Source organism: Anser cygnoides, chromosome Z, assembly GCF_040182565.1.
Source record: "Anser cygnoides isolate HZ-2024a breed goose chromosome Z, Taihu_goose_T2T_genome, whole genome shotgun sequence".
NCBI classification, from domain to species: domain Eukaryota; kingdom Metazoa; phylum Chordata; class Aves; order Anseriformes; family Anatidae; genus Anser; species Anser cygnoides.
The window spans coordinates 55667002-55685056 of NC_089912.1; the positions used below are offsets into that span (position 1 = coordinate 55667002).

The 18055-nt window shown below is 35.4% G+C and overlaps 1 protein-coding gene across 1 annotated transcript in view; it reads right to left on the reverse strand.

Annotated features, from left to right (window-relative positions):
- Positions 1–597: 597 nt before the first annotated feature.
- LOC136789125 (U1 small nuclear ribonucleoprotein 70 kDa-like) overlaps positions 598–18055 on the reverse strand; it is a 45997-nt gene continuing 28539 nt past the window's right edge. The window contains exons 2-4 of the mRNA XM_066988874.1: positions 16358–17081; positions 2633–2731; positions 598–1091 (exon numbers count right to left, since the gene is read on the reverse strand). Of these exons, the coding sequence (XP_066844975.1) occupies positions 1068–1091; positions 2633–2731; positions 16358–17081 (847 nt within the window). The 3' untranslated portion in view covers positions 598–1067. The remainder of the gene's footprint in view (positions 1092–2632; positions 2732–16357; positions 17082–18055) is intronic.

Genomic DNA, 18055 nt, shown 5'->3' on the forward strand with positions numbered 1-18055 from the left:
CTTTACACCTGTAAAACTCTAATCATATATTCAAAGCAGACTTCTGTAGAGCACAAGAGGAAGTTTAGAGTTCCATCTGCAGAATGCAGAAGGAGTTGAAGAAGACATCTCCCAGTATTTACTGCCATTTAAATAAATAAATTCCAATAAATAACTAAGGTCAGTATAAGATAATATGTAGATTGGCTTTGTATGTTAAAGTAGGATAGCTCAGCTTCTGAGTCCCAATGTATGTAAGGCAAACTTAGGGAAAGTAACCTAGCTTGAGGAAGGAAGGAAATTTCAGCAATGGCTTCCTCTTCTGTGTCTGGTATTGCTGTCTGCCCTAAATATCCCCACTCCTAGAGTGCTGGTCCTTATAAACAAAGTCCTATGGACAGAAATGTCCTCACTCTGTGTGAGAAACACAGTAATCTACCGCAGCATTACCATTTCCACCATTGGAGCCAGGTGCTCTACTTCTAAGCAGTTTAGAGAATCACAATGCCTATGGTTCTTCTTAAACTCTTCCCTCTTTACTTCAAGGTCCTTGAAACAGGTAGCTCTATTTCTGATTATGGAAGATTTAATCTGAGAAAGATCCCATTGAAACCAGACAGATTCACTCCTTTATAATGCTAATTATTACATGATCTGGCATTATATTTGACAGAGCTGAAAGAAAGGCTGGTAGACTGAAAAATTTGAGTGTTTCTATTAACTTTTTCAGATATGAAATGAATTGAAATGGCATCATAGCTGTGACTCTCCACTGTGATCCAATTCCCCCAGTACCTTCAGAATGTTAAGAACATACACAAGGTTAAAAACTGAGAAAGACATTTACCGAAGTATTGTTCTGTTTCCATTGTTTCCCCTTATCCTCATCAAAGGTTTCTCAACACAATCGGCACTTTCGGTGAATGCAGAATTGGAATGTTTGAATCCCTTGAGTGACCCCAAGCTGTTTTACTGCAACCTAGTTCCACGTGTCTCCTGCTTGGGTACTCCTTCACACAGAGGAAGGCACCACTGCATGTCTTCGGAAACCGTATGCTTCTTCCTTGGTTTAGATGATCATCAGTCCATCAGAAACCAGCAATTACAAGGCCCTATCCACAACAGACGTGTCATTAGACCCATTGCTCTTTTCCTCTTTCACTGCTCATTGCTTCTTTTCTGCTTTCTCAGTGCAGCCTCACCAAGCAAGGAAAAATAAATAAATAAAAAATCTAAAAGGTACAAAATGTACTAATGAATAGGTTCCCCGTTTAAAACCGGAGGAAAGCCTTCTAAGACTGAACATCTCTTCAGCTGGCAGCTTCCATAAAGCTACTAGTTTGTATTCTGTTTCCAGGCCCTGGCAAGCACCCCATTAAAGGGGAATATAATCTTCTTTTTGTTACATTGTTTGTTTTTAATAAATTATATGCAGAGCTTTTACATCATAAGCCTCCAGAATAAAACTCATGTGCACACATTTCACATAAATAAGTAAAATAATAAACTCACATGCATACACACACAAGCAGAAGCCAAATAATTACTGAGTTGCCAGGGTTCCAAATGTTGGATTGTAAATTATAGATTGGTTCAGGAATTTTGCCCTTTTTGACTCAGTAGTGATAAATATGCTTTAAAATATAAACTGCTTGTTGCTGATATACTGTGGATATATTCACAGGGAGTCTGGGTTCCTCTGATATATTATTCTGGTTACTACAGAAAGGTCAGCATTTTACCTGCTTCTGGAGCAAAGGAAACCTGTTGTAAGCCCAGACTGTTCCATGACTTTTCTTTGGCAACTTACTAAGTTTCCTTATGTTAAAAGTGGAGCACTAATCTCATACTTAGTTGTAACAAGGGCTATCACGTAATTTTCTAAATAGACACAGTTACCAACTCCAGACATGCACACACTAAATTGTATAAAATTATTCAAAATCATGATTGTTATTATTATTATTATATTATTATTATCATCAATAATTATATAATAATAATAATAATAATAATGATAATAACAACAACAACAACAACAATATAAACTTTATTTTTTTCCTGCTAGTTTTATATATAGGGGTACTTTTAGTGCACATTTTTCCAGTCTCTTCCCATAATGATAATGAATATAAATTTATACAAACAAAAAGACACATTTTTACTGTCAGAAAACCACATATAACTGAGAGGCACAGATATAAGAAGTGAAATAAATTTTGTAAGAGATAAACTCATCACACGAAGAAGAGGTTGTCTAAACTGTGCAGCTTTGGGTGCCACAATATAAGAAGCACATAAAATTATTAGAGAGTGTCCAAAGGAGAACAACAAGATGATGAAGGGTCTAAAGGGGAAGATGGATGAGGGGTAGCTGAGGTCTCTTTGTTTGTGCATCCCAGAGAAGAGGATACTAATGGGAGGCCTCATGGTGGCCTGCAGCTTCCTCATGAAGGGAGCAGAGGGACAGGCGCTGAGCTCTGCTCTCTGGTGACAATGACAGGACCCAAGTTGTTACATGGAGCTGGGATAGGGGAGGGTCAATGTGGATCTTAGGAAACAATCTGGATGTTAGGAAAAGCTTCTTTACTGAGAGGGTTGCTGGGCACAGGAACAGGTTCCCCAGAGGAAGTGGTCATGACACCAAGCCTACCTTTGATTTTTGGGTGGTTCTATGTGAAGCCAGGAGTTGGACTTGAAGATGCTTGTGGGTCTCTGCCAGCTTGGGATATTCTATGATTCTATGATAATGCTGAAAAAGAAGAAACTAAACCTGAACATAAAGTAATATTAACTTATTTTGATTCAGGTCTGCATTTCAATTTAATTCCATACAAAGCTGCAACTAGGTGACATTTCCATGGAAAGCAGGTCTTCCAATGTACTACAGTAGATAAATTAGTTGTGGACCATGAAGCTTCAACATTGTGGTTGAACATCTGTTACCTCACAGAAGTGAGAAAGATATGCTAAAAAGAAATAATCCTATAAATAAATAAATAAAAATCCCAGAGGGATATTGATTCACAGGTTTATTTCTTCGCTTTGTTTTGAATTAGTTTTTGCTAGAGTGTTTGTTGCAGGTTGTTTTTCATTCACAGTGACAGTAACTGCAAGGATCATCCTGAGTCCTACATACTACAGGACAATGGGGGAGAATGTTCTCTCAGCATGTTCCTGGACGCTGTCCAGTTGGAAGTTCAGACAAACCTACACAGGCTGGAACAATAGGCTTTAATAAGTATTTATATATTTATTTATTTATTTTATGTTTATGTTTATTTTATATTTATGTATGTATGTATTTATTTATTTATTTATTTACTTATTTATTTTTTTAAGGTTATTCCACCAGTGATTTTATGGTGGCAACTGTCCTAGAAAGCAGGAAAAAGACATACTGAGGTAAGGTCACAAAGAAAAAATTCAAGATAGGTAGTGTCCCTTTATACTTCTAAATGCTTTTCTGCTGTTTAATGATATCTCATATTCCAGTTGTGAGTCCAGACTACTGATTCTAATAGTCGAGAGAAGAAAGGAGTGGAGCAGAACAGAACACAAACCTGGGTATAATTGATGGTCTAAAAGAATTACCTTTCAGCCGGGTTATTTCATAAAGAAGGATTTAAAATCTTAAGTGGAATATATTCTTTGTCTCTGCAAAGGTGTGGTAGGTATTTCCTATATATTACAGATGCATTGGACATGTAGATATGATTATAAAAGACATGGAACAACTGTTGGACATGGAACTGCTTCAGGCACACCAATCTACAGGTGCTAGCATACTACAATTACAACAACTACATTGAATTACAGCTACCCAGCAGAGATGTAATAAAGGTATGAATTATTGACTTGGCATCATCCTGAGACAGCTTTGGTCACAGCCTTGCTATGTTTTGGAGATGATAGAATGAGATTTGTGTGATGTAAAATTATAATCAAAGACAGTTCAGGATGAAACATGACCACCAAGGCTGTGAACCTTAGTGGGGGTCTGCCTACTCTGATAAAAAAGGAACTGTGAGGGAAAAAGTATTGATCATTTGTCTGCATAGAGCCAACCCAAAACACCAGGCTCTATTCAGAATTTAATTTCAGGAGTTAGTCACAGGTCCAAACAGCACATGTAGCACAGGGAGTTAATTGTATCAGAGTTGGAAAGGATGGGAACAAAAATATCAACTGCTTCGAACCCCAAGGTCATGAAGGATGCCACTGGAGAGAGAGGGAGATGTGAAGAAAGCAGCTGTGATTATTATCCAGAGATGTGGGGAACATGAGAGTAAGAATTAACAAAATCACTTTGTAAAGCAGAAATAAGGCTCTGCTTCTGTATCTATGTTTGCTTTAATATCGGTCCTATGAGGCAGCTATTCTCTCTCTAAAGTAGTCATTAATATCTCATGGCATGGAAAAAGGGGAACATGAGAGGAGTTAGGATGAAACTGTGCTGCAAAACAGGACACAAACAGGCAGGTAATCACCTGTCCTTCTTTGACACAAACACCCATAATGACAAACTTTGTGCACTTTACGAAATAAGATTTGAAACCACCTGAAGGAGTCCTTCATTCTCCACAATAGCTGCTAAAGCAAAGTCCTGTGTGTCATTTCTGTTGAATACAGCATTAAATGTGCATAAAACGTGACATGGGGTAAAAAGTATTACTATGGCTGGCATATCCTGTGCACACTGATAATAGACTGTGATGGGGTGGCTGGATTTGTGTGTCTTGAGAGAATGAATATGAGGATGTAGTTAGTCAAATCAAGCACTTTATGTTAGCAATAGTACCAATAGATTTATTGAAAGAGGATGAGGTTGAGAGCAGTCAGACAACACTACCCCTAGTTTCCTTCTTTATCTCCTTCTCTCTTCCACCTCCAGTTTATGTTTGCCACTGGAAAATTGTAGACTAAGCTTCTAAAAATCACAAAACAAAAATCCTGAAAACAAAGCACAAGGAATTGCAGACATGAACAAAGTAAAATAGATGGTGAATGACAATGAGTCTTTGACAGATCTGAACAAGAACTCTTAAAAAAAAATAATAAAAATTGAAATATCCTTCCTCATTTGTTGTCTACTCTACCTCCACAATTTTGCCATTTATGATCTATTCAGCTACTCTCTATTGGTTCCAAAAATTTTGTCTGGAAAATGTACTTTGACCAAATTTCTTAGTTATGTCTGTTTGTTCCAGTCTCTTTCTGATAACTATTCACTTTTTTCCTTGTTATTGTACTTTTTTATTAAATGTTTTCTGAAAAAGGAAAGTTCTTGCAAGCATTCCAAGCAAGCATTTTGACTTTATTTTTCCAAATTTCTCTTCTTATTTTCTTCATCATGCTACTGGAAAGTTATTGTGAGGAAAGAAAGTGTGAATAAAGGAAAAAAAAAAAAAAGAGGGAAAATGATAACGGAAATTTTAATATTTGGAGGCTATCATAAAAATAGAAAACTTGTCAAACAATAAACAGCAAAAATAAAAACATCATTAAAAGATGTTTTTCATTTAGTTTATTAAAATATATTTTTTCTATCAAAATATTTAATTTCTAAAATTTCACTTCCAATATAGTTCTTTTTATAGCTCATCTATATCTCTATTTTGTACTTTAACAACACACCTTGCTATTTCACCTATTATATATCTTTATATATATATATATATATATATATATATGTCTTCCATATTTATGTGGAGGCTGATGAAACTAAAATCAGTTTCTTTTTTGGTAATAACACTTCCTTTTAAGGGGTCATTAAACTGTCTCTAACTCAGTCATTCAGTGCAGCAAAGTCCTTTATTTTTTTACTACTAAATGACCATTTTTATGAACGTTTTTCCTTTTCTTCTTTTATTTGTTTTTATTATTATTATTATTATTTTTCTTATCTTAAATCCTGCCAATGGAGAGAGGAATAAAGGTCAAATGCTGTAATTAAGTATTTCACATCAGTGAAGTCTAAAATGATAACAAGCAGTCTTGTTTACTTAGTTAATTTTAGTTCAGTCAAGCATTTCCAGGTATTTAAAACATTTGGGTCAAAATCTTATTTTCAGACCTATCTGACCATACACATGTTTAATTTAATGTAGTGAAACAGTAACTCACAGATTTACACTATGCAATAGGACAGTTTTATGTCTTTACATAATTTCAAATTACATATGAGAAATACAGTAACTCATATTAATGCATTTCAAAAACATGATCAATTAAATTGTATTCCCCAGCCATTGAAATACAGCTTTATAGCACCAATAACAAATGTAATAAAATTATATTTCCTTATTAGGTCTTTTTTAAAGGGAAGACAAAACAAACAAACAAACAAATAAACAAAAAACAGTAGCTGAGAATTTTTATCTTCAAAGTTACTTTCTTTTTAAAAAAATGGTTTATTTGTTTGTAAATTGCATAATAAAAGAACAGACGGTATTGACAAAATTAATTCCAGAAAAAATGGTTGTTGGTGGTTTTTTATCTGCCAATAAAGCACAAGCTTGACTGGAGTTTGAAAAATGACCTAATAAAAGGAAATTACTTACTTACAAAAATGTGAGAATTGGTAAAAGGGTTGTTTTACTTTTTGTCATTTAATAGCTGATTTGAAGAACTGTAAATTACTATCATTTGATTATAACCTTATTTGAAATTATTTTAATGTAAATGTAGGAAATATTATAACGGGATTTTTTATTATTTTTTGTTTTATTTTATTTTTAATGTATACTTGATACACATTTATTTCACCAGCCAATTCTCATCTTTCCTCTCCACTTGCTGCACAGAAGCTTTTATCTTCAAAACTTTTTTCTTCCCTGCTGATACACAGGCTGGGAGAGAAGGGAAACTTCCTTACTCAGGAAGGGGGTAAATTAGCCTGTAGAACTTCTTTTATGAGATCTGAGAGATTTTCACTGACCTTTGACTGACTGAGGAAGTTGATATTTGTGTGGATCACAGACATCAATAATTCTGTGATTCCTTTGTCCTAGGTCTTTGAAATCACACTCACTTTGGTCCCAGAACTTGTCTGGGTCAGTACATCACCTAACAAGGAGACTGTGGAAGCAGATCGGCAAGGCTACCTGGGTCTCCTGACATGTGGAGTTTGGGAAATGGCTGGAGGTGAGTGCCTCTTACATTTGAATGCTTTGATTTCCTAATCTCATACAGGCAGAGAGACCATAGGGAGCCATGGTGTGCCAATAGAGTTTCTTGTTTAGCTGTATTTTCAAAATTCTTCCTGAGAACTGTGTGGTCAGTCTGTATAACTTCATGTTCTTGCAAGTTCCATTTTTGGTCTGTTTGAGACTGGACTGTTGTTAATGCTTTTGTACCTATCCTCAACATAAGATTCACTCTAGTAGATGTTTATGAATATGTCAAAAATACTGCATTAAAAGCAATTAGATGGTATTGGTTTATTGGCTCATTTTGCCATGTATTACATTTTTGACATCAGTATAATAGTTTATGAGTTTCAGTAAAAATATATCAGACAACAAGTTAAGGTTTGGATATTACACCTAAAATGTCCAATATCAGAAAGAACTGATTTTGTCTTGTGCCTTTGATTATCTCTGCAGTACTAGTATTAAAAAGAAGTAATTTACAGTTCCTTGACAACTTCCGTACCAGAATATTTGTAAAGTGGTCATCTGTAACTCCTTCAGAGTAGGGAAATGACTTTCAAGTTCTCGCCCTGTAAACATTTTCAGTTGGAAGTTAAGATGTCCTCAAAAGATGAAGAGAGTTTATATGTGCAATTTACACAACCTGCACACAGTTTGTCTACAGAGTACTGGGATCTCCCCACTGAAGCCTGAAAACCTCTAGTGTAGAAATAACACCTTTCTTAGAATTTAGGTGGTGGTGCCTAGCACTGGGGATTGTTGTAATATTTGCAGCAAATGTAATTTTAACAACTGTGGCATTCTTAAAAAAGCCATCGATTTCAACATGTTCCTGTTATGCTTAGGCTGAGCTGTAGCAGGAGCATTTGTTAAACCTGGATCTTCAGATGTTGAAACATCAGTAGGTCTCAGAAGTCAGGGATGTGTATTCCTACTTCTTTCATGTGTTTTCACTCATCTTTCAGTGTTTCAAGAAAACTGAGTACATACGGGCACACAAATGCCAGTTTAGCTAACCAAAACTCTAATAACAAATATACTTTATTATTAAAAAAAAAAAAAAGAATAAACAAACTATATAATTAGTACTATTTCTTCGTAAGTATTTTTACCTTGAACCACAAGCCTATCTTAGCTTCATACTAATGATTTATTTAATTCCCTGTTATTGTTATCCTACATAATGATCAAGACAAAATTTTAGAATAAAATTAGTTCATCCAATTTCTTTGCCAAAAGACACAACCAGATCTTTATAGATTGCTTTTTGTTTGTATTTTGAGGTCAGATTAATTAAAAAAATAATAATAATTTTAAAATCTCAGTTATATTACTAAAGTCGTTAAAAATATCTGAAAAGGCACTATAAAATATTTTGATTGCACAAAACATGTTTTAGGTCAGTTCAAGATTAAGACCAAGAAATGGATATCTTTGCAAAAAAACAACATCCGTATCATGTTAGTGACACAGAACTTTAAGATCTCATCCTTTCTGCAAGGGTATTGCTATATAATATATAAGAGTAATTATACTATTTTCATATACCAGTGTATTTCTGTGACATCTTATTTTCAAGTATCTTAAAGCACTTTATCTTAGTTTAATGTTTTTCACAGTGTCCTGGAAAAAGGAGTGTCCCTTCCACTGCCTAATTAGAACTTGCCCTTTTTTCATCCCAAGTCTCCAAATAGGGAGACTGTTTGCAGAAGTTGAGAGAAGAGTTTTGATCAGTGATCCATATCTAGGTAATAATGGTGATCATTATCTAGACAAGTACAAAACATTTTATTAGACTGAAAGAAAGTCTCATCAGAGACTACCTTCAAAAATATTTTTCTGCATGACCTCATGTGATCGTCCCTGTTCAACAGGCTGCACCAATTGTTATAATAATGTTCACACATCAAAATTACGAGCTTTTCATTTTTTCCCATTGCAACTCATAGTAGATTTATAAAAACAAATTTAATAACTTGGAGTTCCTTAGTGCCAATATTGTCCTTGAAAATTGTATTTGGACATCTGTAAGAAGATACCTGAATGACTAATCAACAGATCATATAAGCTCATAACAGCTTTGGAGACCTGGAGCAGCTCATGTTTTTAATTCTGAAAGACAGATCTTCAGTCCCTGGTAGTTTGGCCATTGGCATTTGTTATTAAAATCCTGAATTTTAAGATATTTCACTTTGAAGAAAGTATTTCTTTATTCTTGCTCTCTCTTGACAGTTAGTTTTTCAATTCTGCCTCTCTAAGTAAGCCATATTTTGTGTATTAAAAGCCTATGCACTTGTAGAAACATTGCATGACAGCTTTCCTACAAAGTTCCTAGAGTTTCCTGGTTCTGAAATATGAATGATAACAAATCCCTAGAAATGTAACAGTTCAAATACTGAAAATAACTAAATACAACATTTTATGCATGAGTTTATGAAGTACATCTCTTGGATATTTTAACTTGCAATAATTGTCCTTTTTCATTATTTGAGCATTTTTTCATCTTTATTATTATTATTATTAAGTTGTTATTTTATTATCCATTAATTATGCAAAATGGTATTTAAACATTAAACAAAACTGTGGGTTTTCCCTCAGACTGGTATCTTCCCCCCCTACAGTTTGCAAAGTTAAAACACCAATGTGTTATATTTCAGCTCCTGATAAATCTGTTTCCGTAGATGAAGGCAATGATACTGTGAATTTTAAGGTATCAAAATGCCTGCAAGGCATCAGAATCTAGTGAAACAATGACTATTTTAAAGGCAGTTTAGGCATGGTTGAAGTGAACCTCGTCTGAGGGAGAATGTTTATGGAGAACACATATATTTCTTTTCCTTCTCCATCAAATTAGATCATAGTATCAGAATAATATTTCATTTTATATTCATTCTATTTTATATTTTATATTTTATATTTTATATTTTATATTTTATATTTTATATTTTATATTTTATATTATTTATTATTTTATTTTATTTTATTATTTCATTTCATTCCATTTCATTTCATTATTTCATTTCATTTCATTTCATTTCATTTCATTTCATTTCATTTCATTTCATTTCATTTCATTTCATTTCATTCTGTTATTTCATTATTTCATTTTATTTTACTTATAACTGAGACTAAATGGACAGGCACATGAGCAAACAACATACATCTGATTCAGTTCTATGCCTGCACTGGCCACTTTAGAACACCTTTGCAGTCAAAATTAAAATTCAGATATTTGAAAGAGAAACAGACATCTAAAATACAACAGATGACTTGTGCCTTACACAAGTATATCATAGCTGTAAACATCTAGCACTAGAGATGTTTAAAATTGGGCTTATGCTGTCCAGCATCTCTCATATTCCAGATGAGGTCAAAGGCAGTTTGAAAGGGAACCTTGTATTTTCAGAACTAAAAAGCAGAGAACTGGCCTAGGGACAGAGATTGTTCAAGACATTTCATCAGTATAGTTGCAACAGCATTTTGGTGTCCCCAGGAGGACATTCATTTCTTTAGTAGAAAGATGAAGAGAGCCTGTGAGAGTTCTGCCTGTGAGAGTTCATTTATCTGAGTTGGAGAAATGGAGGTGTGCATAGAGGGAGCATCTGCTGTCTGTGGCTGGAGGAACTGCCATACTCCCGAATGAAACTGTGTGCTGAAACTATTGATAACAGTTACCCCTAACTCCACTGTTGGCAGTAGCTTCAATATTAGCAGTCATGTTATTTATGTCTGGTTTCAGAAACGGGGTGTTAAAATCATCAAGTTAAGGTGTGGGGACAATTTGACTAGCTGATTTTCACCTTCTTCAGCACAGGATAAATTAGTATATGGGCCACAGTTACCCTGCAATAATGACATTTTGTGACTTCTCACAGAGCTTTAGGACTACTTGATGTATAAAACTGATTTAGTAATGAAATCCTAAAGTGAGAATGTTTACAAGGTGAGATACTGTCCCTGTTTTCCCCTAGGCACATCATCTTGCCACTGTCATCTTTTGCCACCTGCGCTGTAGTATGTCTTCTGCAAGGTACTATATCTAATGAACTAAGAGCTATCTAGTAGGTAGTACCAGAAAACACCCCTTTGCATGGTTTAAAAGCCTACCTGTAATATCAGGTAGCACAGTACTATCAACTTTATTCTGTTTTGATAGGATATTTTTAAGACTAAATTGCCAACAGAAAACCCAGAGAGGGGTGGAAAAAGAAAATACACATTTCCAGGTTTTTCAGTAAAAATAAACAAACAAACAAACAAATAAATAAATAAATAAATAAAATAAATAAAAAATCTGTCACCAAAAGAAAAAAAAAAAAGCACACACATATATATATGTGCATATTTATGTCTATTTTTTATCTTATATGTATATTATACTTGTATGTAAATGCAAATATGTATACATATATATATATATATAAATGAGTCCAAAGCATTGTGGATGCTCAGCTTTCATCTCCTCTTAGGAATAAGACCACTTGAAGAAGTTTGGAGATTGTCCATGAAAATGAAATGGACGATGTAGGTGTTGTTTGATCAGAAGCTACAAACACTTACTTGGTCCTTCAGAAATGTCATTTTTTGTCACTTTTTTTCTAACATTGTGGTGCATTGATATATTTCTTATATTATTATTATATAAAATTAATTTTTTGAGTGAAATAAACAATTCTTCTCTGTTATAGTCCTCTGGAGCTGAATGTATGAAAAGACAACCAGCTTTCTATGATGTGCGCTGTCAGGAGGCTGACATGAGAAGAACACTAAGTGCTTCTCAGAACAGTTCTGTTCTCGAGTTTCATGTAGTACAAAGACAGTTTTGTGCAAAACTGTTGGAATTTTCTGGAATCCAGGGGTTGGTTACAAGGGTACTTGATGATGAAGCATCAGAAGCAGCAGGAACTCTTGTGATTAGGTGAGGGAAAGTATGATAATTAGATATTCAGTATTAATGCAACCAGTTTGATACACATTGTGGCAAATAAATGTTCCACAGATGTGAGGTCTATGTCTTTGTTTCTTTTCTAAAAATAGAGCCTCTGGGAACAAAAGTGAATTAGTCAAGTATTTGTATTCCTTTCTCCTCACAAAGCAATATACTGGAAGTCTAAATAACATTGGAAGAATTAATCATTTGCACTTTTTATTACCCATAAGGACTAAGTGGAGGAAGGTACAAAATCAAAATCTTCTTTGGACAGAACTTACTGAATCCAATAATCATCAGTAGGAGCTTTAAAAAGAGCTTTTATAAAGGAAAATAGTGCTCCACGTGTGCCCATATTCTATGGGCGAAATTCTAACATATTAAATCACTTGCTTCAAGAAGGAAATTTAGTTATCTCTTTCTCTGTATCCTTCAGAATTAGAAAGTACTTACTGAGGACATTGAGATAAAAAAATAAATAAATAAATCCTGGTGTCAGGAAGGAAGTCAAGTTTGAAACTATCATATATAGGAACACTTTATTTTCTTGAAGGCATCATCAGTTTGATTTAAGTTAAAATCTACAAATATGCTGAATATTTTATCTAAGAGGTCTGGATTACAATGCCATTCTTGCAGCTCAAAAAGGTAACCATTATGTTGTTTTGTTTTGATTTGATTTTTTTCATTCTTTTTTCTCTGTTTTCTTTCTTTTCCTTTTTCTATTTCTGTATTTATTTTTCAAAATCACTGCTGTCTACTATGTTAGAAAAAAAAAAAAAAACTATAAACCTAAATTATAGCCAATCAGATTGTACTCACAGCTGAACTACTAGACAAATTGCAGCTCATGAAATTTGCCATGGGTCAGGAGTCTGAGTAATTTCATTTTAATCAGTCTTATTTGAAGCAGAGATGCCACTGCAGCAAAAGATTTGTAGCAACTGAAACCTGATGGAGAGAATGTATCAGTGGATATAAAGTTGTAGTATTTATTTTATTATACACTAAGCAGTTTCCATACTTAAGCTAAGAGTCTGAAATATTAGCAGAGATCTTAGAATTATTATCTAGCTTGAAATGTATCATCTTTTGAAGCTTACAATTTACCGAGGCTATTTATTACCAGCACAGTTAAACAGTCCCTAATTATATCACAAGAATATGTTTACCTGGTGTTGGCCCTGACTGGATCTGTACATTTTTATACACAACAAGGTCTTCACCCATCCACAGTTTTCTCTTTTACTCTCTCCCTTTGGGTTTTAAAAACCTCCGCAGTTTGTATTGTTGTTGTCTGTTTCACAAGCAGAATAAAAGTATATCTCAGCTGCACAGAACAGAAAAATAGTTTTGTTGTTCTTGTTGTTGTTGTTTTGTTTTTTTTTGAATTAAGGACCATCTTAGAATCTTTCAGCAGTAACTAAAATTGTTAATAAATATTAAATTAAGATTTTCCTCAATTTGCTTGTATTTCATAATCAGAGCTCTGCATGCCAATTAGATTATAGCTGTAGGGAAGAGCTGATCTTAACACATGAGGAATCATTGTGTGTAAAAGGAGAAAAATTATTTTTAAAATAAGTTCATTTCTAATTTCTTGGGTAAGTTTAAAAGGCTGGAAGTAGTAATGACGTTTTGCATGTATTCAGTTTTAAAATACAGATCTGTAAGCCAAACAATAAAGAAGCCAAAATACCAGTTTTCCCAGCTAGAATTTAGAATCAAGTTCAGTCATATATAGTTTATGAAACAGTACTTAGTAAAGAAAAAACATTAACAGAAAAGTCATTGCTTCCTAGTCTTACACAACTGATCAAAGCTTAGAGTATGTGGAATTGCGCTGAATGGCTATTATCCACTCTTTTATTAAAAATAAAATATTTAGATTCATTATTCTATCAAAGCCAATTTAATTTATCCGTCCTTTAAGGGCTTGCCTGTGGTGAGTTATTGGACTTGATATAAACAATTTGGTTAAAATCATCTATGATTGTTTTTATCAATATAACTGTATCAGTATTAGTCATTATGTAAATTTATTTATGCAAGTGATGACATACAGTGAGGAATGACACCTTCTACTGGTACTGCATACTCTCTGTCCTGCTTCAAGTACCCACATACTACATCAGAACTGGCAAAAAAACAAACAAAAGCAACTTGTTAATTTGGAGATCTAAAGGCAAAGAGGAAGTCAAGATGAGAAGTGTAGGATTTACCTCTAATAACTACATAGACATAATGTTATAAGTTAAAACATAAAGAGGGAAGGAATAACATTCCATTCATCTGCTCTGAAAAATAAATAAACAAATAAAAATATATATAGGGAAAAAAAAAAAAACTTTGTACACCCATTTTGCTGAGTACTTCACTAGGCCTCATTGGGAAGCTACATTTGTCAGGAAGATGCATGGCTGATATGAACTCATCTGCTGGACGAATGGACCTGACAGTACAGAGGGCTTTTCATTTGTACAATGAGTTTTCAACATGACCAGTGTTATGATGTACAGACACCAGATAGTGTAAAAACTAGTCTAGCAAATGTATTGATTTCTTTCTTCTCTGACTGTAGAAGCAGAAGAGTTTGACACATGTAGGAGCCCTGAAGGTTGTTGCCAGAAGGAGCTTTCTTCTACTAAATGTAGTACAGTCATTCTTTACTCATTAGCATGGAAGTAGAATTAGTATGATCAGTAGTGAATCATAAGTTCCAAGATCATATATGTGGACAAATATACATTTTAAAGGAAAAATATATGCCTATAGAGAAAGAAAGGAAGCATTTCAAATATGTTATACTATAATTTTATGAACCATAAAATATTTAAATATTTGATTATAGGATAAAGATGGTACTGATGGAATTCATGTTAAAGTGTATTTTAATATAATTTTTCTCAGAATCACAGGATTGTCTAGGTTGGAAGAGACCTCCAAAATCACTCAGTCCAACCTCTGACCTAACACTAACAAGACCTCCACTAAACTGTATCAATAAGCTCAACATCTAAACGTCTCTTAAAGACCTCCAGGGATGGTGACTCAACCACTTCCCTGGGCAGCCTATTCCAATGCCTAACAACCCTTTCAGTAAAGAAGTTCTTCCTAATATCCAGCCTGAACCTCCCCTGGCACAACTTTACCCCATTCCTCCTCGGCCTGTCACTAGGCACGTGGGAGAATAGACCAACCCCCACCTCGCTACAGCCTCCTTTAAGCTACCTATAGAGAGTGATGAGGTCTCCCCTGAGCCTCCTCTTCTCCAGACTGAACAATCCCAGCTCCCTCAGCTGCTCCTCGTAAGACTTGTTCTCCAGACCCCTCCTCACCAGCCTTGTCGCCCTTCTCTGGACTCTCTAGAGCACCTCGATGTCCTTCTTGTAGCGAGGGGCCCAAAACTGAACACAGTATTCGAGGTGCGGCCTCACCTGAGCCGAGTACAGGGGGACAATCACTTCCCTAGACCTGCTGGTAGGTAGACCACATCCATAGCCTTCCCCTCATCCACTAAGCATGTTACTTTGTCATAGAAGGAGATCAGGTTCGTCAAGCAGGACCTGCCTCTCATAAACCCATGCTGACTGGGCCTGATCGCCTGCTTGCCCTGCAAGTGCCGCGTGATGACACTCAAGATAATCTGCTCCATGAGCTTCCCTGGCACTGATGTCAAACTAACAAGCCTATAGTTCCCTGGGTCTACCCTCCGACCCTTCTTGTAGATGGGCGTCACATTTGCTAGCCACCAGTCGACTGGGACCTCCCCTGATAGCCAGGACTGCCGATAAATGATGGAAAGTGGCTTGGCCAGCTCCTCTGCCAGTTCGCTCAGTACCCTCAGGTGGATCCCATCCGGCCCCATCAACTTGCGTACATCTAAGTGCTGTAGCAGGTCGCCAACCATTTCCTTGTGGATAGTGAGGGCCACATCCTGTTCCCCATCCCCTTCCACCAGCTAAGGGTGCTGGATATCCAGAGAACAACTGGTCTTGCCGCTAAAGACTGAGGTAAAGAAGGCATTGAGCACCTCAGCCTTTTCCTCATCCCTTGTAACTAAGTTTCCCCCCGCATCCAGTAAAGGATGGATATTCTCCTTAGTCCTCCTTTTTGTGTTGATGTATTTGTAAAAATGTTTTTTGTTACCTTTAACGGCAGTAGCCAGATTGAGCTCCAGATGAGCTTTGGCCCTTCTGATTTTGTCCCTGCATAGCCTTGCATCAGCCTCATAGTCCTCCTGAGTGGCCCGCCCTCTTTTCCAAAGATTATAAACCCTCTTTTTTCTCCTAACCTTGAGCCACAACTCTCTGTTCAGCCAGGCCGGTCTAGTTCCGCGTCGGCTCGTCTTTGGGCACGTGGGGACAGACTGCTCCTGAGCCATTAAGATTTCCTTCTTGAAGAGTGCCCAGCCTTCCTGGACTCCTCTGCCCTTCAGAACCTCCTCCCAGGGGACTCTGCCAACCAGTGTCCTGAACAGCTCAAAGTCAGCCTTCCGAAGCCCAAGTTCTTGTTCTTGTTTTTGTTTTTGTTTTTTTCTTCCTCTTCCTCTTCCTCTTCCTCTTCCTCTTCCTCTTCCTCTTCCTCTTCCTCTTCCTCTTCCTCTTCCTCTTCCTCTTCCTCTTCCTCTTCCTCTTCCTCTTCCTCTTCCTCTTCCTCTTCCTCTTCCTCTTCCTCTTCCTCTTCCTCTTCCTCTTCCTCTTCCTCTTCCTCTTCCTCTTCCTCTTCCTCTTCCTCTTCCTCTTCCTCTTCCTCTTCCTCTTTTTCCTCTTCCTCTTCTTCTTCTTCTTCTTCTTCCTTCTTCTTCTTCTTCTTCTTCTTCTTCTTCTTCTTCTTCTTCTTCTTCTTCTTTCTTCTTCTTTCTTCTCCTTCTTCTTCTTCTTCTTCTTCTTCTTCTTCTTCTTCTTCTTCTTCTTCTTCTTCTTCTTCTTCTTCTTCTTCTTCTTCTTCTTCTTTTCTTCTTCTTCTTTCTTCTTCTTCTTCTACTTCTTCTACTTCTTCTACTACTACTTCTGCTGCTTACTCACAGGGCACCTTTATGAACTGATAACATGTCATTAATTGCTTTTTATCTCCATATTTACTGTTCAAATTTAGAAACTCATATAACACTTTGAATATAGACTTCTGTTCTATCATTTACCACTTTGTACCATTGTGGTACCCTCATACAACTGAACTTACCTCACTATATACTAGCCAACTAAAATTTAGGTAACCAAATATAAATGTAAATTTGCAACTTCATTACCTTGTCTTCAGAGGAATAAAAAATAAATAAATAAATAAATAAATAAATAATAATAATAAAAAGTCCCATTGTACTCAAAGGAGATCTAGGCAAACCAGCTACCAGAATGAATAAATTCATATCCCAGAGTAAAACTTATATATGACCATCTCTCAAATTACATTACTTAATAGGAGTCAGTCTGAACTGGACCAGTAGATATGACACAAAATTAATGGAGATCCACATCCTTTTGGAATGTTAACCAGAGGGCAGACAACACTCAACAGTGTCCAAAAGAACACTAGAAATCTCTGATAACAACAGCTATGTAATTCTTCCCTAAGTCTCCACTGAATATAATGAGCATTTGGTCATTAACTCATGTATAAACACCTATATATTAAGTATACAAGTTTTGATGTTTTAATCTGGAACTGACTCCTATTTAATTAACTAACTCCCATTAAATGGAACAGATTCCATTTAAAATGCTGTTTTGAATGAAGGAAGAGAAGCAGATGTTCAAGCAAAATTCCTAGCATGGAAGTCAACATGATCAAGAATTTATAAGTCAATATTTAAACAACAACAAAAAAAAAAGGTGAAAAGGGAAAGGGAAAGGGAAAGGGAAAGGGAAAGGGAAAGGGAAAGGGAAAGGGAAAGGGAAAGGGAAAGAAAAAGAAAAAGAAAAGAAAAAGAAAAAGAAAAAGAAAAAGAAAAAGAAAAAGAAAAAGAAAAAGAAAAAGAAAAAGAAAAAGA